Below are 23,661 nucleotides of genomic sequence, written 5' to 3'. Positions count from 1 at the left end.
TTTAATAGTTGACAGTCACCTATAACTGTGTGACAGTGTTGTGTGCCATTCAGAATTAAGTTGAGAATGCCTTTTAAATTACACCTCAATTCTGAATTTGAATTGAGTTAACAAACACGATGCAGAATTGTAGTTCGAATGTGAATGTACATTTCCATTCACAAGTTTGGGATCGGTAAGGTTTTTTAATGTTTTTGAACATTTCTTGTTCAGTGATTTTTTTATATATATATTTTTTGTGCTTAATGTAATTTAATCTGTAGAAATCTTATTTCTCTTTGCCTAGAGTCTGATGTAAAAAGTGTCATAGCTTAACCCATTCTCTCCTATCCTAAAGAGAAGAAACCGAATACTATTATAACATTTAATACATTTGCTCCGTCTGACATACAGATGTTCAAATGTTCATGGCTAATTTCTAAAGTGATTGTCTATGGTTAGGAAATCAGGTTGTGAAGGGAGAAGTGTGTCCTGGAAACTGAAGAGAGGCAGAAAGACAGTGAGATAAAAGGAAACGGGTGTGTTTAGACTAACAGGATTAGTCACACGTCTAGCTAGAGGCACTGATCATCGTATGGCATCACGCAAGGCTACACGCACCTCAAAGAGACCTGCGGTCTGTCCACACACTCATTTCCTGAGCACCCACCCGCATCTTATTGAGGTATGAGTTTAAAGGCTGTGAACACAAACACAATCCTATTATAACTGCTTATATTTGTTAACTGATTTAGAACTCTAGAAACATATCTTATTATCTGTGTTGGAAACCGTTGTGCTGCTTAATATTTTTTTTTTATTATTTTTTTTTTCAGGATTATTTGATGAATAGAAAATTCAAAAGAACAGCATTTATCTGAAATAGAAATCTTTTGTAACATTTATAAAGGGTTTCACAGTCACTTTTCATTAAATTAATGCGTTAATAATGTACTTTTTCATCGAAATGTTTTAATCATAATATCCTTTTCTTTCCCACTGCTGTTGTGTGATCTGATAGTGTCAAATTCTTGATTGCTTTCGCTCTTTTCAGTTGTATTTGGTTCAGGTCAGGGAGATGAGTCTCCCCACTGGTTACTTTAGACTTCACTCTTTCTGATGGAGGCCAGTTCTCAGACCAGGGCATGTAGTTCTTCTGTTCCCAGGCACAGCACTCTTTGATGGGGATTTCTCCCACCCACTTCTCATCAGCCCTACCCACTTCCCACAGCCGCCCAAAGAGGCTGGGCAAACAAGACCCCGCGTTCTGCCAATTTGTTCGTACAAAACGTGGGGATTTGGGGGCCTGCAGACGCTCTTACACAGACAAATGGTAAGTATTTGCCTGGCAGTCTGAGAATCCTCACCCCCACCCCCTTCTACTCAGAAACACACACTCGCTTGCTTTCTCTACACTCTTGGACGACGGGTTTCTTTATGCTGACTGTCAAAAATTGGTCGAAACGTTGAAAGAAATACTTTTCTGGAGCAGTCATATCAGTGTGCAGACATTACTTTTGTTTTTTGCTTTAGTTGCACACCTTTTTCGTATTTTGACTCAAAAAATGGCCTTGACTCGCTAAAACATTTTCTTGACCTGTGTATAAATGATCATGTTTTTAGCTTTTCATGTTGGTTTTTAGGTTACTCATGGCTGTGCTATTTAGTAAGGACAACCAGTTTTACCAATTTTTGCCAGTATCCGCATTCAAGCAGATCAACCTTGAATTTTAGAGGGTTCACACTGGTCTAAAGCATTACCTTTACTTTTTCTTGCTTTTATTCTCTGCAATTTTTTTTCCTAAATCATAACTAATTCTACCTTTCCTGCCATTATTAAGCTGTAGGGTAGTAATCATCTCAAATAATGTTTTTGTACTACATGGAACTAATTTACTTGATTTTTAGTTGAGGGATATTTTTTCATATGCGTGTGTTTGTGTTGCTGTTTGTTTTAACACTAGTTTGAATATTTAAGCATAAATCACATGTGGTGTGATCTAAAGCATTCAGCTCACATTTGTAAAATTTGGGTTGTGGTCACGTCTGCAACTTGAATATTTTGTATTTTTTGGGCATTTCAGTTGGACGTCATCCGAGTACTCATAGTATGCTATGCGTAGTTGCATTGTTTAGTGTAAACACACTACTTGCACTACACAGTTATGTGGAATAATACAGAAACAAGTTACTTTGCTTCTGTAGTTATTTGGGCTCCATCTCTATTGAGATCAAATGTGTGGACCGTGTGAGCGGTTCTGACAGCCTGTGGGATGTAAAAGGGCTGAGGTCTGTGTATTATTGTGAGCGGGACAGTCTATCAGGGGCCGGCCTGAGGCCCCGCAGTCCTCCTGGCATCCTGATCAGAGGATTAGCAGCATACAGCCGCAGGTCAAGAGCTTGCCAGTCTCACACACTCTCTTTAACACACACACCCACACTTGTCATTTCGCTTTCTCCCACAAACACCTTTCGCTTTCACACACGTACGCCTGGAGAGAGCATTTCTCAACCGCTCACACTTGTGCAGAAGAGGCCTGTTTGATAGCGGGCTGCGGATTAGGTTCTGTGTTCTCTTTTATTCTTATTCTGATTGGCTTATGTCCTTGAGAGGCTTTTTTACTACAGTGAGGTCGTACTAGTCCATACAATGAAAGGGATTTTTTTCTCATGACATCATATTCCCCTGTCCTACTCCATTTAAAAGTTGTTTTTAAGTTGTTTTTTTCACTTTAAGATGCAAGGAGGATAATTGTTTGGTTTTATGGCACTTGCATAAAAGATCACAACATGATCAACACAACACATTTGTTTGAAATAATTGTTTGATCCATGAAAGAGTTATTAAAAATATAAGGATTATAATTATTAAAATGATCATTTAATGATAAATCATTATATATATATATATATTTATGTCTTTTCTCAAGTAATACATATTATTGTTCTTATTTCAGATATTAACCCACAATTCTACTCCATACATTAACCACAACCGCTTTATAAATATGACAGCTGGTCAATATCAGGCCGAACCTTTCCAGCTCAGAATATAGGGGTGGGCTGGTGTTTGACCAGAGAAGCGTGTCCTGTCTGTTAGTGTACCCCTCCACTGACCCCTGTCCATCCCTCAATAGTACAACGCCTTGTTGCCCCCAGCATGAGGTCCCTGCATCCCCTAGTTGTGATAGTGGGGGGCACACAGCAAGGGGCCTTAGAGGGGATGCGGAGTTAGCAGCTAAAATGGAGACTCACATTTCCATATGCATGCCACTGACAAGTGTTCTACTGAAAAACCCGGTACCAATACGTGCACAAGGTTGCCCAATCCAGCAAGACTGGGAGGAAGAAGGGGGAGCCTGGGGGGGTTGGGCTTTAAAGGGGACTGCAATATTGTACTAATTCGTGCAAGAGACTCTCTATCAAAGCGAAAGACATACGGTAATTAACGGGGGGGAGAGGAAAGAATGGGTAGGAAGAATGAGTTTGGGAGTAAGAGGGACAGGGATGCAGATTTTGACGTGAAAATGCTGTGGTGATTAGCATATGGTGGTTTGTCCAGACCCAGTATTTACTGGCAGAACTGAATGCGCGTGCGGCATGGATGTGACTTTGTCCCCCCTAAATTTACATAGCCACCTTTTCAGACCCCACCCCCAGTCCCCCACACACCTTACAATTTCTTTTCTTACCTCTTTTCTATGGCCATTGCCTTTTTCTGCCCTCTTTCTCAATGGTGTGCATGTATAATAAAAAGGTTAACAATGGCCAGGCCGATTATTATTATTTTTAAAGATCAGTCTTGCTCAGCAATGAATAATGTGACCAGCTGACACTTATTTTGAATCTTGACAAAAGTATCGTTACTGAAAACTGATTTAAAGAAAAAGTTAACAGGTCCACTAAACAACCTATTAACTTAAATTATGAAAACTGAATTAGAAAATTACAATTTTAATAATTAAAATAATTTTTATAAAATCACAAAATAAATAGTTATTTTTGGCTTTGGCTACAGTTTAATAAAGTATTAATTATAATTAATTATCAATTATAATTTGATATATTTAAATTATATACAGTAGATATCTTTTATTACTAAATTATTTGTTGTTATTATTTTTTATTATTATTATTAAAGAAATGGTATTTTACATGATCAGGCATCTGTGCCTCTGTCCTCTCGCAGTAAGGTAAAGTATCTTGCACTTTTCTCTGGGACTGAAAAAGAGCAGAGCAGGTCGCCCAGTGTGGTGCCTCTCATCTTTTGTGAGCTGGTTTCCCCGTGCCAGCTTTCTGCTGTCACATTAGTGCACATCAAATACACAAGCTCACATGCAAATATACTTTTGGACTTTTAGCTTTTTAACTTGCTTCCTCTGCAAACAGGAAGTATTTTTGGTCTTTCAAACAGATTTGGTAAGTGTCATCATGTTTGTCTTGCCTTTCTAAAGTGTCTCTCTGGGATGTTAAGTGGGAGCAAGAATCCTTTATCTAATGAACCGTTGGCAGACCCTCACCACTGAAATTTTCCCTCTTGCCAGAGGAATAGTCAGGATATACATTAGTACGAACTGTGTGCGATTGTGTATTTTGTGTGGGTATCTGTCAGACGGTCAGTGCAAGTGGTCAGCCTGTTCCAGGTTAAAGTTCATGGTCATCAATGGTTGAGGTGGACGGCTCTCCATCTGGTGGGGACTCGGCCTCCGAGGGTCAGGGCTAAGAAGTGTCTGCAAGTGTGGAGCTTGTCTTAAAAAGTTTAGTTTGTGTTTGGCAGAACAAGTGTGTGAATCACATGTCCATGTATGTCCTGTGTGAGGTCTAAAGGCCTCTCCAGTTTATAGTGTGTTTAGAGGAAAATTTAGCCCAAGGCTGTACTGAATGCTCCAATCACACACAACAATACCTGTCAAGCCATTTAACCATTGACAAAAACACTCTCTCTCTCTCTCTCTCTCTCTCTCTCTCTCTCTCTCTCTCTCTCTCTCTCTCTCTCTCTCTCTCTCTCTCTCTCTCTCTCTCTCTCTCTCTCTCTCTCTCAGGTAGATCTTTGGTGCTGCAGCTGCATGTCATGAATTGAATGAAAGCAGGCACTTGAGCAACTGTGTGCAGCCAGTACAAAGGTGAAAAAGCCTATTAATCCTTTCCACGATCATTGCACTCGCATTGCCCAATTGCATCCAGCTCAGTGATCAAATTAATTTTGGCTTTTAAAAGCCGTATCATTTGCTCAACACAGCACATTTGGTTGCAAACAGTACGTCTAACTTCTAAATCTTCTAAACACCTTCAGGCTTTGAAATGTCATGTCATTGTCATTCTTTACATTTAAATTGTAATATTTTGCAAGACATGGAACAGGTAAATATAATACAATCGTATCTAGGAAAGCCATTATGATTTTAATTCTAGTTTGATAATATGCATAATTTTGTCAGATTAACAAACCTAAATATATCCTTTTTTAGTAATTGGAAAAAATTGGTTAATCATAACATCTCTGTCTCCATTCCGGCCACTTTATCCCTCAATTCTCTCTCTCTCTGGCTGTCACTGCAGCACAATGTAGGAGCATTAGTATGCTAATGAGGTGCAGGGCGACAGGTGGCCCGCTAGACAGCTCAATTAAGCAGCTCGTTAAAGGCCAAGCTAACGAAGCGGCCTGCACTGCAAGCCTCAACAAACAATGTGACTGTGCAGGCTACAAATTGGTGTGTCAGTGTGTGTGTGTGGCGAAGAGTTGGAGATAGAGACCGTTTTAGTGTGTGTGTATGTGCGTGTGAGTGAATGTGTAAGCAGGGGCAGTGAGTTGAAGGGAGAGACAGATTCAGTCTGTGTCTCTGTGTGTGTGTAAGGTAAATGTTTAGCAGTTAGCAGGGCTTTGTGGTGGACACAACCAATAATGGCTAATAAGAGGGGTTCTTGCTTTCACTCCTCAGGAAATTAAAAGGAAGTGGAAAAAAATGGAAATCACTTGCACACAAACCTTCCCATTTTTTTCAATATTTTCACTACATTCTCAATTTTTGTTACGTTTTCTACGTATATACACTGACATAGATTTTTATTCATTTATTTAATTGACTTTTATTTAATACATTCTGACATTATGGCTAATTTAAAATGAAAGCTTTAATGAAAAATAAACTGTTAAATGTATAGTAGAAAAAAACTATTTAGTGTTTAAAAAAGAAAAACTTTTAACAGAAGAATATGTTTGAATTGGAAGAAAAAATAAAATAAAATCAGCCCTGATCTTATCCTATCCCAAAATCTGTCTAAATAACCAAAAGAAGACATTATTGGATGATGTGGACAGATGTGGTCACTAATATCTTGTGTATCCGCAATATTAATGTACATGTTAATTGCTAAAACTTTATTTATTTATCATGTTACAACTGTAAACTTTAGTCTGAGATTATTGACTGTTGTATATAAATCAAATTAGGGATTCAGCAACGTTCTATACTAATTTGTCTCCAGGGCCGTCGCTAGAAGGGCAAAAGGGGCCCCACAATTCCAAATGGAACACATTTTTAAGGTCCAGCTATGGCCCTGTTTGTCTTACTACTGATCATTCAAAATAAAACACTAAAAAAATCTAACATTTGAAAAGCTAAAAGTGAATGAGGCATCACAGCTAATGTACAGTATGAAAAATGGATATTCATTTTGAGATTTAATTTACACTGTTATAAAATGATTTGAGTTTTTAAAGATTAACTTTAAGTGAACATTAGATGATGACAAATGTGATTTTTAATGAGCAAATAAGCATTTAACCAATACTGACAAATAAATTGAAAAACTTTGATATTGACTGATAACTGATATGGCACTGATATATTGTGTATCCTTGCATACAAAGATTAAACTGCAAATTAAGCATCAGGGATTTTTAGGTTTAGTTTGCAGTGAAGAATTAGTTCATATTTGTAGTAATCATTTTGAACATTCCTTTTTAATAAAGTCTGGGATTGCTTGTTAATGACGCTTTATGTTCCTGCATACGATAATCAAATAAACATTTCTTCGTGTGATCACCCTGCAAAATAACCGGGGCTGGGAACATTTGGGCAGTTCTGGGACAATATCAAAAGCTGCCGCAGTTTCTCGTGGAGGAGCATTGTTTATTGTGGCTAGATAAAGTTGTAACACAGACATTTTAATCAGTTTGTAACACTTAGCATTTGAGCCTTATTATCCAGGGTGTGTTTACTGGTGCGTGAAACAGCAGCGTTTGGGTTCATAACCCGACCCTCCTGTCTGAGTCTCACTGGCATAAAGGGATCATGAGCTTTAATGGTTCAGGGATCTGCCCAGCAAACGAGGTTAGGTATGGAGAAAGACAAAAACACAGGGGCTAAACAGAGCCGCCCCATTCGCGAGCAAGCTGCTGCAAAGCTGGCCGACTCATGAATATGTTAATCCGAATAAGTATGTAGAGAGGGAGAGAGGGAAAAAAACAACAGCACTCATTAATTAATAAGGACAATGTGCCTTTAATGACAGTGTTGACACTGTTGGCGAACAAGTGATTGGGGCCTGAGAACGAGAGGTCATCAGAATGAGAGGAAGTGAGACAGTGATGGCCATTACTGTCAGAAGGAGAGGCTTTCTGTCCTAGGAGGGCAGAAAAGGTGATCGAGAATGGACATGCAGAGAATAACGCTGACAGTACTGAGCTGTGAGGGAGAGACAAATAAGCCGGTGAGACAAGTAGACAGTGCAGAGGTCAGGAAAGTGAACTTTACGTAAACACTGAATTTGAAAAACTGGACACTTGAAGGATATTTGTGCAGTAATCAGAAACTTTTCTTGTCACATTCTTTTCTGTCACTGTGTGATTTCTGTGCCTCTAACAGCAGCAAACTGAAATGCGAAAGTAATGGAACCTGTTTTCAAACAGGTTTCCCGAAAAACTTTCCCTGCCTGCCAATGGTTGTAATACAGATTCCACAGGGATGCTGTGTTAGGCTGATCAGGATGCAGAGAAATGTTTCAATAGCACCACAAGAATCCACCAAAGTCAGTACGTTTACATACAGTTACAATAGGTTTTTGTATAAGAAGATATTTTGAAGAATGTTGGGGATCAAACAAGTTTGGACTTTAATTGTAAGCAATTGTTTTTTGTATAGATGTATTTAGACATAACCACTTGATTTTATACTGCTAAAATAGCAAAAATTATTTGACTAAAATTCCTTAATCGTCAGAATCGTATCTAGATGCAGTGAATGTATACAATATCTCAGGTAATGTTTACATGGGTTACCAATGAATGGAACATTTTATTAAAAATTCATTATATTGACTCAATATTAGCCGTACATTTAAGATTTCCCCAAGAAATAATCAAGAATGAACCTGTCATCCTACATATTTCCTACTGTTTCCGACAACAAAACTCTTGAACTCGATAAACTCCAAAAAATATTCCAAAGGCTGCATTATAATGCCAGGTTTCATGACTGGATATCTCAATCTCACACATCTTTGCCATCTTTGCTCCCCAAATTTGGAAAACAAATCTGATATATGAGAGTTTAGAATATAGATATTAAACAAGATGCTAATGGCGTTCACTAGCGGCACTTCAGCGCTTTTGTGCAAATCCATCAGGCCTTAAAAGGATAGTACACACAAAAATGTTAAATTCTGTCGTCATTTACTCACCCTCAAGTTGTTCCAAACCTGTATGAATTTATTTCTTCTGCTGAACACAAAGGAAGATATTTTGAAGAATGTCAGTAACCAAACTGTTGATGGGCCCCAATGACTTCCATTGTATTTATTTTCCATACTACGGTATGTAAGTCAATGGTGCCCACAACTGTTTGGTTACAAACATTCTTTTATGTTCTACATAACAATTAAATTCATACATGTTTGGAACAACTTGAGGGTGAGTAAATGATGACAGAATTTTCATTTTTGGGTGAACTATCCCTTTAAGGTGTTTGATTCAACAGAAAAAACCAGACTTGCATTCAAACACGGCATCTCTCAAGTTCGGCGTAGTTGGTGCAACAAATTTAGGTGTTTGAAGTCGAGGCCTGAAAGAACGACAATGGCTCTATCTTTTCAATCGCTAGAGCAGCGCCACACACATAGAGATCAGAGTAAGTTTATGAAGTAATCTCTCTTTCTCTCGCTCTTCTCTCTCGCTATCACTCCAAACCCCTCCCTCTCTCCCTCCCTCTGTGTTATGACATAGTAATCTGTGTCTCTAGCAGCTTGACTGAATAGGCGTATGAATGGCTGTTTTCTGCCTACATGAACCTATTGGAGGTGGATCAACCATATGCCCATGGACATACACACTCAATGACAAAGGCGGATACCAACAGGTCCTCTCTGACACAAAGCGCCGTAGGGCTGAGGTAGGCGGGCGAGACGAGGGGTGCATCTTAACTTGAGACGTCCACACACACACAAACATGCATATATTCTCACACACACCCCACCGCATGCCACCCACACAGCAATATGGAGATGCGATATTGATACAAACCCAGCCTGAGGAGTTTGTGAAGATGATGCCGTGTTGTGTGGTTTTTCTGAAAGGTCTTGGTGTGTGCGGGTTACGTGTGAAAAATGTTTAGAGGAAGAGGGAGGGACAGTAAGAAAAACAAGCACTTTTTTGGAGGGGACCAATCTGTTGCAGCTCTGGATGAAGTCTTGTGATGGAGAGACAGTGTGTTAAGCGACATATGTGACACAGAGGGACAATAGGATTATGGTCCTCTTCTCGTTATCCGTGCCTTTGGACAGTGGGATTATCATCCGGGGAGTGAAGATCTCGGGCCGCTAAGCTTCAGTGCGGCCTGGTCCCTCGTCTCTTGTGTGGGGTGGGAAAGCAGGGGTGAAGGGGGTCCCCTGGAGAGCAAGCCGCTATCAGGATTTACATATTCATCAGAGATCAGAGCAATGTTCTCTTTCTCTCGCTTTTCTTTCTTCTTTTTCTCTGTGTCCTGCATACACATGCTCAAACATGCTGAGATGTCTTACTTTACTGTGTCTCTGAATTAGACGGGCCCTGTTTCATTGGATACCAGCACCCCCAAATGCAAAGAGGTTCAAAGTCCACTTATGAAAATGCTTCTATTTTTTCCACGTTATGTTTCGTTACTTTAAGTGAAAAGTTTGCCTTAAAGAAAGTAATTTCAAAATATTATGAACATGTTCTCCTGCATGATTTGAGAATGATCCAAAGAGGATCTTGTGCTTAAATGGAAACAAGAACATTATGACCTTTTGCAAAACGTTTACATAGTCAGATCAGAAATGTATTTATTTGATTAGTGACCTAGAAAAAATATTTCAAATTTTATGTCATAATATTTCTTTTTGGTTTTGTTTTTTTTGTTACCTGATTTTGTTTATCTCCTGGTTAAAATTAGATTTTTTTTAGAGACAATTAGAGACTTTTGAACCCGACTGTGCCTCCACAAATCACTCGGACATGGAGAGAAATAGTTATCATTTTGTTTTTGAAAAAATTACAGAAGGAATGTAACGGAGGAACTACTGTAATGGAGGGCAAATGAAGTTCAACTGAGGTGAAGGGGTGAGACAATGTCAAAGAAGGGACAACAGGGACAGAGATCACGAGAGATGTGTCTAATGAAGGAATGCACACAGAGAGATGGAAACTAATGGAGACAAAGGATGTACAGGGTGAGCAAGAGTGGGAGAAAGATGGCGATGGGGTGGCTTGCTGCTGTTGAACTCATCGTCATCTTAATTGATGAGGTCAGCCTGGGGACTATCCCAAAACCAGAGTGTCCCTGGGAGGTCGTCACCAGGTCACCCAAAAGTCAAAGAGCATCGGAGAGAGATGACGTAGTGTGTAACTTTACTTCATGGTTTTTTTTGTGTTTTTTTTGTGGCCTTTTTGTCTTTAAAAAGACAGACATTAAAGTGGGGAAAGAGATAGGAAGTGGGATCAGGAAAAGATGCAAGCTGGATTGGAACCTGTGTCCCAATAATCACAAGCCCTACTCATGCATGACCAACTGTGACAAAGTGTAAATTGTACAACATCATATATATATATATATATATATATATATATATATATATATATATATATATATATATATATAAATATAAATCATTTTATTATAATAATATTTCAAATATAGTATTTTTATATAATGTAATTATATATATATATATATATATATTAGTCATAAAGACAGACAAAATGGATTATATTATATATACTCTTTAATGCCCACACGACCATCCACGCAACAGTTCGTTTTGAAATAGGATCTGTGTCTTTGAAATGCTGTCAGTCAAATGTTCTCTGCTGGAATTGCTAGAGAGTAGGTGTCAAAGTAACCTTTGCAACATGGGCATGCAAACACACACACACACACACACACACACACACACATATATATACCGAAACACAAATAGACTCGCTCAATGACAACACACTCAGTAATTGCTGCCTATTAAGGTCTTCGCTTCTCTCTCACACCTCATTACAGGCCTAAACACACACTGCCCCCTCATTACAGATTGCTTGCTAAACACACACACACACACACACACACATATATACAATTCCCTCATTCCCACCTGTCAGTTAAACACTCAACCTGGCAAGCGTGACCACTGAGAGTTGGGTGTTAACTCGCTGATGACAGTGTGTGAGGTGTTGGCTCTGAAACCCAATCCAAAACATGGTAGAAAACTGTTATGCGTGCTGACCTTGTGTGTGTGCGTGTGTTGTGGGGAAGTCTAACGAGAGGCATTTTTTGGGTTTGTGTGCTTTACTTGCTGGATAAGGGTTGACTTGAACACCTTTTGAAGAAAATTGACTCCCCTGTAGGAATCCAATTAGACCTTGTATCTATACACATACAGGTTGACACTTCAGAGACTGTGTGGTGTGTTTGCATGTTTAGAGCAACAGGTCCAAATCCGTTGGGCATGTATGTGTAATATAATTAATATTATATGTTTATTAGAATAAATATTAGACATCCCTTGTATCTGTTATTCTCCGCAGTGGAGTAATGTGCAGCCATTAGCAATGGGTGGTTTTGTTTATCGTAATTGTTGCAATTCACTAGAGCCTGATGCTTTTCTCACTCTCTTTCTCAAGGTGAAATGTAATTGAATGTGCCAAGAAGAGCAGATGGGTTGGTGAGAGAAGAGAATAAAGGAAAAGTTGCTGCAAAAGAGCACTGAGAGTAGTATCATTTTGGGTGTACCAGGGTATGTGTCAGATCTATCTTTGTGTAAAGGGTATGAAAAAGTTTGTCATGATATATATCAGATATATTTATGCAAGGTAACTAAGTGCACACTTACTGAATTACAGGCACAATGCCTCTAAGAGTAACCTGGGATCAAGTGTCTTATGGACACGGCTCATTCCCTTGAAAGACCAGCAGCTTTCCTGTTCCAGGAAATGGTGTCATTTTTGTTTGATATTTTCAAAATGAAAAAAAAACAATTTTGGGGGGAGATTATTGATGTCCAACATGATCAAAATGACATTAAAAACAACATTGTTTTAAAGGAAATTGGAAGAAAAAAGGGGCAATAAAAAATTTGTAGGAGGTTCAGAACATCAGAACAAAACATGGAAACTTCAAATTTAGGAGTGCAAAAAGGTAAGATCACTCTAAGGGGATTGGTCCATCTTAATTATTAATATATTTGTATTAATTATTATATATAATGATTCATCTTTATATATATATATATATATATATATATATATATATATATTTGTATTAATTATTTTTTACTCAAAAAAAGAGAAGGCCTTTATTTTGACAAAAATTGTCAGATTTTCAGTGTTCTGACTCTGAAAGTCAAAGACTTTGTTGCCAGTTGACTGCACCAAGAAACAAAAGCTAGTAATTTCTAGTAAATAAGGTAGTAAAAGCTAGTAAATAAGGAACAGCTTGTGTGTTGGGCATACTGTACCTATGAATGTATGTCCTAATGTGTTGTTTGCCTGTGTCCCTGCTTGCGATAGTTTGCAGATCCTCTTCAGAGTACTTCAGATGACAAGAGACCCCTCTTAAAAACACAAGCCTGAACTCTTCAGTTTAAGAGCCCTGCTGTGTGTGTGTGTGTGTGTGTGTGTGTGTGTGTGTGTGTGTGTGTGTGTGTGTGTGTGTGTGTGTGTGTGTGTGTGTGTGTGTGTGTGTGTGTGTGTGTGTGTGTGTGTGTGTGTGTGTGTGTGTGTGTGTGTGTGTGTGTGTGTGTGTTTCTGACTCAGGAAACTGACAGTTGCCCATAAATTATTTGCCTTTATTTTAAAAGCACTGCTCATTTACATCAATTTGTAGAGGGCGGGGGAAAGTAGTGAGGGGTGTGTAACTTTAGGTATGTATATGCGAGTGTGTGGGGGGGTCATCTTAGGTGGTCAGCATAGCCATTCTTTCGCCCAAATATCCTGTCGTATTCCTTCTACCCCTGCATACTTGCCATTTCCATACACCCACAGTACACAGAGCTCAGATGCCTCCCCGCTAATTAGCAACAACTCAGAGCCGCCCACTTCTGCAGGGCAGTAAATATTCCCACACACTCTCACACTCGCACAGACGTCCCTAACTCGGATACAAGACCCTCGTTCCCTCTCCATTCTTTCCCCTCTTTTCTGATTTTTATCGCCTCCCCTTGTTTTGTTCCCACTTCTGCAGCCATCAATCATCCCATTGACCTATCTTGTTAGGGGAAACTCACAGACACGCCCCCTCGCCTCTTCTAGGCCTCAATCTCATCTCACGCTTTCTTTCTTTCTATAAACGTACGCATCGGAGCCCCAATGTCCATCCCTGACTTATACCTTCACAGTCAATCCCGCTCTCCTGTGCGGGTAGTGGTCAGGACGGGGTTGTGGCCGTGGGCCGGACAGGGTCGTGGGGAGGTGTTAGGGGGGATTAGATTTAGAGAACACTCTGGGTGGTACGGTAGCCCCTGCGACGAGCACAATGCCTCCTATGTCCCCGTGTGACACACACCCTTGTTTTACAACAGGGGAGGAGACACCTTCAATGCCCCAATGATGTGAACCACCCTGAGCCTATTCACGGTGACAAACGGCCACTGCTGGCCCCTGCGACAAACACATGCACAGACAGACCATGAGGACCACAAGCATAAACATGATTTCTGCTTCATGTGTGCATTTGCTAAACCATTTTAGCAAATAACACTAAATGCACAATGGAAGACACATTTAGACTACCTAGCCGACATTAAATATCTGCACTCAAATCTGAGACAAGAGGGAATAAAAGGCTTTCCTCTACCTTCCTCGCTTTCTCCCTCTCCTTTCTCTCTGAAAGAACCTTCTTGGCTGGCTCTCAGTGGAGTTGAATTGGTATGGCTTTAATTGAATCAACTAGCTCTTTTCTTCTGCCGCACTTATGAGGCCAGAGCAGCCAAATGGCTTGATGACAACGTAATGGCAAAAGAATTGAATGAGCGACGCTGCCAGAGGGGTGAGAAAACCTAACGGCATTCCTTCGTATCTGCAGCGAAACACAGTCGCACATACACATCAAAACACTATTATCATCACTGAGCTCTGCCAAAATACAGGAAAGAATTATGTTTTAGCAGAATTTGGGGATGTTTATGAACTTAATGTTTATTCTTAGAATATTCTATTCGAATGAGTGTACTAGAGTGAGTTTTCCATAATCCAATAGATTCTATTCCATTTTTATATGTATTTTATCTTGTTTTTATTACTTCATTTTAATTTCACAGTGCATTCAACATATGTACTTTATCAGTACATAGCCATTTCTACCTTATCTAAGCCATACATTTAATTTTGTTGGCATAACCTACGGGTATTGAAAAGTTTTCCAAACAGGGGTTTGCTTACCCCTGAGGGTTCGTGAGGGAACTGCAGGGTTTGTGAGTAGTTGAAAAGCGTTAATTAAATCATGAAAATGTCAAATTTAAATAAACAATAAAAAAATAAAACATTTGAAAAACACTTAAAAAGATTGAACTATATTATTCATTTAAAATATTTTATGTTAGGGTTGGTTAGGGCATTTATATTGATTCAGTGCTGTAAAATGTTGTTAGACTTGAATATAGATGTTACCTCCTTTTTTTAGGTAGATTTTTTTCCGGGTGTGTTTCCTGGGAACTGAACCCATGAATGTGTTGTTGCAGGAACAAATTTATATTAAATATCAGGTCATTTCCAGGTCTGGAAAAGTCTTAGATATTAATAAAGTCTTTAAAAAGTAAGGGAGATTTTCATGCAGCGTTTATTTTTTTATATTTTTTATTTTTATTTCTTTCTTTCTGCAGAATATCCACAGGAAGTGCCACCCATTCTTTGAAGATGCTCAGGTTTTTGGTGAACATTCAGTGTAAGGCTGACATAGATGATCTCGACCCCTGGCTGCTGTGAAAGTTCGGGATGCAGAGGAGGGATGGAGAGATGTATACCTACTAAAGAATCTGGGCAGAGACAATAGAACAGCGCACAGGCACTTGGGGAACAGAAGGGTGACACAGAGGGCAGCTCTCCCCACAACAACTCTCCTCCTTTGAAAACAAAACCCCAACCTGTTACTGCTTCAGCCTGCCTGTGGGAGGGGATGCTCGTAATAAAGCTGCCAGCCCCCTCGTTAGACATCACGAGGGTAAGTGCATGTGTTTGAGTGAAGGACCAGGAACCAATAGTACAGGAATGCTCTCTTTCAAATGACTTTTGGGAGCGAGAGCTCTGTGTCTCAATTTTTCATATGCAGTATTTTTGGTCCCTTCCTATTTTTATCTCTTAGTTACTTCTAAGATTGACTGAGTTCAGGCGAGTAGCTACACTAAAAATATCCTGTTAAATAAAAAACGTTAGCTGTTGTTGCCAGAAATGACCGTGATAACCATCATAATAATACAGGTGGTGAAATAGAAAGTCACGTGCTGAATCAGAGATTCTAGACAAAAAGACAAAACACCATCAGGGTAACACACATGGCACTAAAATAATGCAATAAACTAAATAACAGAAAATATAAAGCAAAACACACATCATGCAGGGACTTTGGGAATGTCCTTTTACTGTTCGTTTTTTTACCGTAAATTTTACATTTTGTGCATGTAATATTAAAGAATTTACAATGTTTAACCGATAAATGGTAAGGTAATTTATAACAGTTAACCAATTAACAAGCTGTTAGCATTTTTACACACAAAACATTTTTATTTAATGAAAAAGGTTTCAGTATCATTGGCACTGTACAACTCCAAAAGCGCAATTAAATCTTTGAAATACTGACTTTTGCCATCACTCACTTTCATGTCTTAACAAAACTGTATGACTTTCTTCTGTGAAGCACAATAGAGTAAATTTAGAAAAATGTTTAGACCGTTTTTCTTCACACAAAACACACTGGACCACTTCCATTTTAATTTTATGGACATTAAAATTTTTTAAATTATGTATTTATTTTTCGTTATGAGAGTGAGTAAATGATGGGGAACATTTTTATTTTATTTTTTGGTGTGTTCCTTTAGGTGCAGATTTCATAAGATACAAAAATGTTTTTCTTGATTAATATCCATACTGACAGCATCTCATTTTCAGGGTCCATCTCAGCATCCCCCTGCTTCACACAAGAACACACCCCTCCTTTTTTTCTTTCCCTCTTGCAGGATCAGGGGAGCAGGTTGTGGTAACATTTGTAGCATTTGGTTGCAGCAAATCCCACAGCTTTTTCCTGAAAAGAAGCAGCCACCTTAAAAAGGGAGGGGGGGGGGCTCTTCTCCAGTGAAGCCCCTGGTCTTTCTCCTGCTCTCAGCCTGAGCACAGCGGCCTGCATGCCCCTCACCACCGCCTGCAAATCCCCCTTTATCCGCTGGCAGCCAGATGGGGTGGCAGGAATAATAGGCAGAGCCTGATGAGCACCATTCAATTTGTCCAGCCGTGTAAAGGAGCTTGTAAGCCGTTCCATTTGAGCAGGGTGTAATAGTAGCCAGGGGAGCAGAGGCTATGTTAAGACTTAATTACCTACTAATGGCTGTTGTAGGGACAAAAGACTTGTGTAGACCCCAACAACTTACACTCCTGTAATAGAGGAGAAAAGCAGGGAGAAGAAAAGGTGGGGGGGATCTGTTTATTGAGATGTTGTGGCCAGAAATTTGTGATGTCCATATGTTAAAAATGCCATCAACACTTATATTCACTATGTATATGAGGTGTCTGGATGAGAAGAAAGAAAGGAAAGAAGATGCATGTTTTGATTTTCTTTAGAAAGCCATTTGGGCTCAGAAACTTGAGAGAAAAGGTTTTCTTTTTTCTTTCTTTTTCAGTTGGAGGGAAGATTAGCAGGATTAAGACTAGCTCACATATGCTGCTCTTCACTATTGGCATTCAACACAACACAAGCCCAACTGCCACCCAGACGGAGAGAGAAAGAGAGATGTAGAGGGTGAGAGTGAAAGTTTTCTTCTGATATTAAAGCAATGCTACACTGAATCAAAACTGTTTGGAATAATTGTGGAAGAAATAATGCTGTTTAGTGAGAAAAGAAACTGTTGGATGATGAGGGGAAGGAATCAGGATGGATGAGGGTGCAGAAGTTAATTAAATTGAACTGCAAGTTATGATGGCAAAAAATATTTAATATTGAGCACTATTTCACCTATCAATATTATGCAAATCTGTGACCATGATCATTTGAACTTCTTTACCATGACCAGCTTTAAGTTGTGGAGTTCATGCAGTTCGACTGCAAAAGGAAGACAAAAATACTATTAAATTATGAAATTTGTGTTCGTTTTTCAATTCAATTCAATGCTATTCAATAACATAATTTAATGATTTTTATTATTTTTTATAATTTTATAATTGCAATTCTATACATTTTTTATATTTAAATAAAAAAAAAATTTAATGTACATTTATAACACAATACTTTGTATTATACCTTGGCAATACATTTCAGAAAACTAGGTAACACCGCTGTGTGGATGTTTCTAATACAACGGCAGAAAGAGTGACAGCAAATTTGACTCTTCTGTAAAACTGTATCACAATATATTGCAATACAAAAATGCAACAATATGTATCGTGGATAGTGACAATATGTATCGTGGATAGTTCATCCAAAATAAAAAGTTTTCAGAGTTTTAGTGTCAGTACTACATTAAACTACTATATATAATGTTGAATATAATGTATAATAATGCTACGGCGGAATATTTGTGGGTCCTGATAATGCCAAATGTCTTGTGTTACCAGTAAAAAGTGGACTACATTATTTTATATATATCTAGTCAGTGACAGAGTGCAAACATATTTGTCTAAAATAATTCTGTATTTTCAGCTTCAGAATCATGAATATTTTTATTCTGGTGTCTCTATTGTCCTGTGTATTGGGTCACCAGCACCAAGTCCAAGTCAGTTACACCCCCAATGTAATACCAAATTTAGCATTTTAATCAACAGTACATTTTTTGTGAACCTTTTATCATATGTCTTGGAGTATCGCAATAATATAGTGAGTTCAGTATCGACATGTGTCGAATTGTGACACGAGGGTATCGTTACACCCCTAACCAGTCTTTTTTCTTGTTGTTTTTTCTATTTTGAAAACTCATAGAAACACAATCATGTAAAATATAATTATTATTATAATTATTATTGTGCTATTGGGAGCAAATTGAGATGTTGTAGTTTCCATTCACCGCTATAGACGTTTACACAACTATGACGACTTCCACTTCTGAGAACCCCGGAAATGTGAAAAGGATCCATAAAAACAAAAAAGCAAAATAGAATCATTTTCACAAGTGGATTTAAACTTTAGACCCCATTTTCATTTATTTTGCAAAACAAACAGACACAGGATCAAAAAGAAGATTAAAAATAACCTCTGTTTAACAGAACAGCAGAAAATGTTGAAGATGTAAAAAGTGCCGTGACATAACAGTAAAGTACTACTGTGCTTATGTTGAGTTTGGGGTTTTGCAGAAAAAAGCTGAAAGTGAACTCCAGCTGGATTCATTAACTTAAGTATGACTGCAGTTACAGCACTGGCTAATGTAGCTCTTGGGGTTAACAGTTTTTACACATATACACACCTTCTGCCCACCTCATTATTGGAATGCACACGCAAACACATCATTATCTCATAAAGGTAATGAGAAAAGAAGAGGATTTGCCAACAGGCGGAAATTAGCACTCAGTCTCCCTCCACACTCAACAGCCAGGCTAACGTTCATTCACCCTGAGGTGGCAAAAGCTCTCGTATCTAACGTTTCTCTCTCTCTCCCTCTTTCTCTGAGGCAGGAAAGGTGTTGTGTTAAACAAATAGCTTTTAATTAAACGACTGAACGACATAAAATGTAGCCAGTTCTGTATTTCTATCATTTCAGTTGATTTAATTCTCTGCACCTGAACTGTGAAGTTTGAATAAGCTGTAAAATGCTGTCTGGAAACTCGGGAAAATGGTTAATTGAAATGTTTTGCAATATAAATACCAAAAAGACATGCCAAAACTGAATAAAGCATCACTTTGAATCAGTGTAAATTGTATGCATATTACATTAAATAATCACAAGTGCAACAATGACAATGTGCATTATGAACTCATCCACAGAAACTTACAATTAAAAACATTGCTCATTAGGCTTTCACATTGGCTGCTTATTTGTAATCACTCTGTAATGTGGCCAGTGTTTATGCATTAAGTCTTGTTTAAGCAGGTCTGTAAGGAGTACATCTTTTTCATTGCCTCAATGTAATCTAAATCAAGAGGTAATGACGTCAGTCATGGATGCTCTTAATTAGCCTTAATTGGCAACATTCTCGGCGGACTACAGTTACCAAAGTTGGGATGAATCGAGGGCAGACCAACCCCTGTCTTTCTCTCTCTGTAATTGCTCCCAAGACAGTTGTCAGTCAGTGTGTGTCGTGTGTGGGTGTGTGTGAATTTGTGTGCATTGCATTCTTCCCCGGGTGACATTTCAGATAATTATATGCGCGAGGAATAAACTGCAGCTTCGACAATAGGGCTCTTTCTGTCCCCCCGTTTCTAATCCAGACAGTCGCGGCATATATTACCATTTTGGTACACTTAACAAGTGAGATTACCGGAATTCATAATGAAGGAACTGAACTACAACTTCTCTCCGACACCGACGGTTTAAACCAACTCATTTGCATAAGCGTATTTAACGAGAGTAAACAAGCAAACAGACAGACGGGACTGTCCGCACGGGGAAAACAACCAAACAACAACAGCTCATAGATGCTTCAGTGAAAATATGTTAAAGACCTTGATCTGGTGATGTCTCTCCTAAACTCACTGATGCGTCTGTTAAATCTGCACCTGTGGAGTCAGATATATGAACAAACACATTTCCAGACTCTTTTGAGGATCTATCTATCTATCTATCTATCTATCTATCTATCTATCTATCTATCTTCACATAGCGCCAAATATGTGTGTTTGTGCAGGCTCAATGTTCAATTAATTTCCAAAGTAGGCTATAAGAGAAACGTAAATTTCTCATAAATATTAGTAGGCTATGGCTACTATAGCTGTAGCCAGCTACATGTTTATGTCCTTCTCTTCTACCCCAAACAAAAACTTTTGTTCGTCCATATTGGCCTAATTGAAATGTTTCAGATCATAACCGTTAAAAACATTTTGCACGCCTCGTTTCCTAACGTTTTAAATGCGTTTAACGGCTGAAATCAGTCAGCTGTCAGGCGCCCGCATGGGGTCACCGGGTTAAAACAATATGAGCGCATTCAAACCGCAAAACAGTGTCTGCAACTGCCGCGCTCAATGCTGCGGGAAATAGGCTACACACACACACGATCACGAAGAAAAACTTGCATCGGCATCCATCTTCACACCACATAGGCTATAGCCTATAGAATTGACCATATACCTTACTATTAAATAGGCTATATATATTATATTATTATATATATAATTATTTTAAATGCCAATTCATTACAAATAGTCTAATTATAGTGTAATTTGTGAAAATATTAATTTCTTGAGTGCAGTTTATTTTATTTATTTTTATTGCCATTTAATTTCCCAACATTGTGCTGTGCATTTAGAGTTAGGACAGTTAAACACAGTATAAAATTGTCAAACAAAGTTCCCTGAAGTTTTTCAGCTAGCCTACTTGTGGACGCATGCACCACCTGACTTACTCAACTAACTCAATAGCTTCAGTACAGATTGCACAGTTTGTTCAACCGACTCACTGTAATCTAAACCCAACGATGTTCTGTGAATGTGAGGATGCACCATATGCGAAGTGTGTCTAATGCAGTTAATGAAGCCTCGGTTTTTTTTTTTTTTTTTTTGCAATGACATCAGATTTTCGGACTCCCACCCACTGGAGCTCATTGGTTCTTGACGGGCTGTCGGAAAAGCGTTGACATTGTCCCGGTGACTTGTCCCCGGGTGATGGGGAGGAGGGACCTACTATAAAATACCCCTCGTCACTCTCGGGCGTGCCAAACACAAACAGTGCACGAGTGAACTGGAATAACACACTAACAATACACAACACGCGCTTGCACCTGCTACCGGTAAGTTTGAATATATAGAAAATAAATGCAATGATTTGGTGACTTTTTAAAAAGTATTAAAAACAATGTAGCCTACAATTAGTAAATGCCTAGCATGATTTAAATGATGTTCTCCTTCCAATTATTCAGTTGAGTAATTTGTACATGCTACTATTATATGATTTAGCTATTAGATAATCTTTAACTGTTTTCAAAATTATCTTTTTATAGGCCTAGTTTGCTTTTTCGCCACTAAACTCGCAAACTGTGTAACAAACTTCAACAGCTTTACTTTAGGGAACTTATGGAATTGGAGAGTTTATATGAATTTCTAGAACATAGGCTACTCTTAATTTGCTGTATTGCATTTAATTAAACCATGTTATATATTTTTATTTATTTATTTTACTTTTAGTTTTTAATTTCTAATTACATTTAGGCTATTTCATTGTAAAAATGTATTTTCGTATTTGTTTTTAATCATTACCTTCTTTTAAAGGAATATTGCCATCTGTGAGAAGCTGCGAGCGCACTGAACATCATGGACTCCGACACGAGCCGAGTGTCCAGTAGACCTTCTTCTCCTGAAGGCGATGATCTCTTCCTGTCCGCAGTCAAGAAGTCCGTGGGTTTCTCCGGCGCCGTCTCCTCCACGCAGAGCGATTCTCCTCCGGAGTTAAGAGGCGCAGATCTGCATGGCAGCTCCAGCGCCGATGAGGACGCAATGGCTCTGAAGATGCTCTCCAAAAAGGACCGTAAACTTCTATCCGAGAACGAACTGCAGAGTATGCGCCTCAAGATCAACAGCCGCGAGAGGAAGCGCATGCACGACCTCAATATCGCCATGGACGGGCTCCGGGAGGTCATGCCCTACGCCCACGGGCCATCCGTGCGCAAGCTCTCCAAAATAGCCACCTTGCTGCTCGCACGCAACTACATCCTTATGCTGAGCAACTCGCTGGAGGAGATGAAACGGCTCGTGAGCGAGATCTACGGTGGAGGGAGCGGGGCCCATCACGCCGGTTTCCACCCGTCCGGGTGCGGCACCCTTGCACACGCGGCCGCTCCGTTAGCGGGTCACCCTGCTGCTGTCTCGCATTCCGCTCACCCGGTACATCATCCTCTGCTACCACCAGCAGTTTCCAGTGCCGCATCTCTCTCCGGCCCGGGTCTCTCAGCCGTCAGACCGCATCACGGACTCCTCAAGGCACCATCGAACTCAGGGCCACTCGGCGCTAGTTTCCAGCACTGGGGTCCCGGGATCCCGTGTCCGTGTAGCATGTGCCAGGTGCCTCCGCCTCATGTGTCCGGTATGAGCACCGTCAGCATGCCACGACTGACCAGTGACTCAAAATAAAGTACTGAACTTTGATAACAGAACTCTGAGAACGAACCATAGACTTTTATATATATACAAAAATGTATTATCTCGTTTTTATCATGACTGAACAATTTGGAAAGCACAAGATCTGAAGCGAAGAAGAATGAATCAAAGCCACTAACATAGAGTTTTCTAACACTTTAGAGATATTAGGGTTATCCATGTGCATTTCTGTGTATGAATTTTGTAAAAATTGTATACCTTACTCTGTTTAGCCTTCAATCCTGAGATACGAAAGAACAAGTTTAATGTGAAATAGAGTTAATAAAATAAAGCCGGCCAATTCATGCCTCAGCTAAAGAGGGCTAAATAGTTTCATGGGCCATTACTATTAGACGAAACGAAAGTTTTGGAAAAACATAATAGGACTGTATGCTGTGTAAATATGTAGATAGCGTTTGTACAGTTTGAGAGATTTTATATTACCTTCCTAGTTTATATTCGGGGTCAGAATGCATTTGCCAAGCGCTGTCTGTAACATGAAAGATCCACCTCTCTCTCTCTCTCTCTCTCTCTCTCTCTCTCTCTCTCTCTCTCTCTCTCTCTCTAGTTTTTTGGCTTTCCATCTTTGTTGTCCTTATTTACTTCTTTCTGCACAAACTTACCCGTCATTGCCGATGCGAAAAATTATCAACTTTTATTTTTTATAATAAAGTGCAAAATGATATTTATTTACTTATTTTGATGGTATTTTCAAATTAATGTGCGGTGAATGTTTGTCATAACTGTAAAATAAATGTTTTAA

The 23,661-nt window shown here is 39.0% G+C and overlaps 1 protein-coding gene across 1 annotated transcript; it reads left to right on the top strand.

Annotated features, from left to right (window-relative positions):
• Positions 1-27: 27 nt before the first annotated feature.
• olig2 (oligodendrocyte lineage transcription factor 2) lies at positions 28-23,661 on the top strand. The gene is made up of 7 exons (XM_082176569.1): positions 28-664; positions 1,034-1,312; positions 5,022-5,102; positions 15,301-15,638; positions 16,651-17,426; positions 21,342-21,556; positions 22,035-23,661. Exon 7 carries the CDS (start codon positions 22,077-22,079, stop codon positions 22,890-22,892), a length of 816 nt encoding a protein of 271 aa, XP_082032695.1. The 5' UTR covers positions 28-664; positions 1,034-1,312; positions 5,022-5,102; positions 15,301-15,638; positions 16,651-17,426; positions 21,342-21,556; positions 22,035-22,076; the 3' UTR covers positions 22,893-23,661.

Source organism: Leuciscus leuciscus (assembly GCF_965113295.1).
Source record: "Leuciscus leuciscus genome assembly, chromosome: 7".
Classification (NCBI taxonomy): domain Eukaryota; kingdom Metazoa; phylum Chordata; class Actinopteri; order Cypriniformes; family Leuciscidae; genus Leuciscus; species Leuciscus leuciscus.
This window is presented reverse-complemented; position numbering and strand designations above follow the sequence as displayed.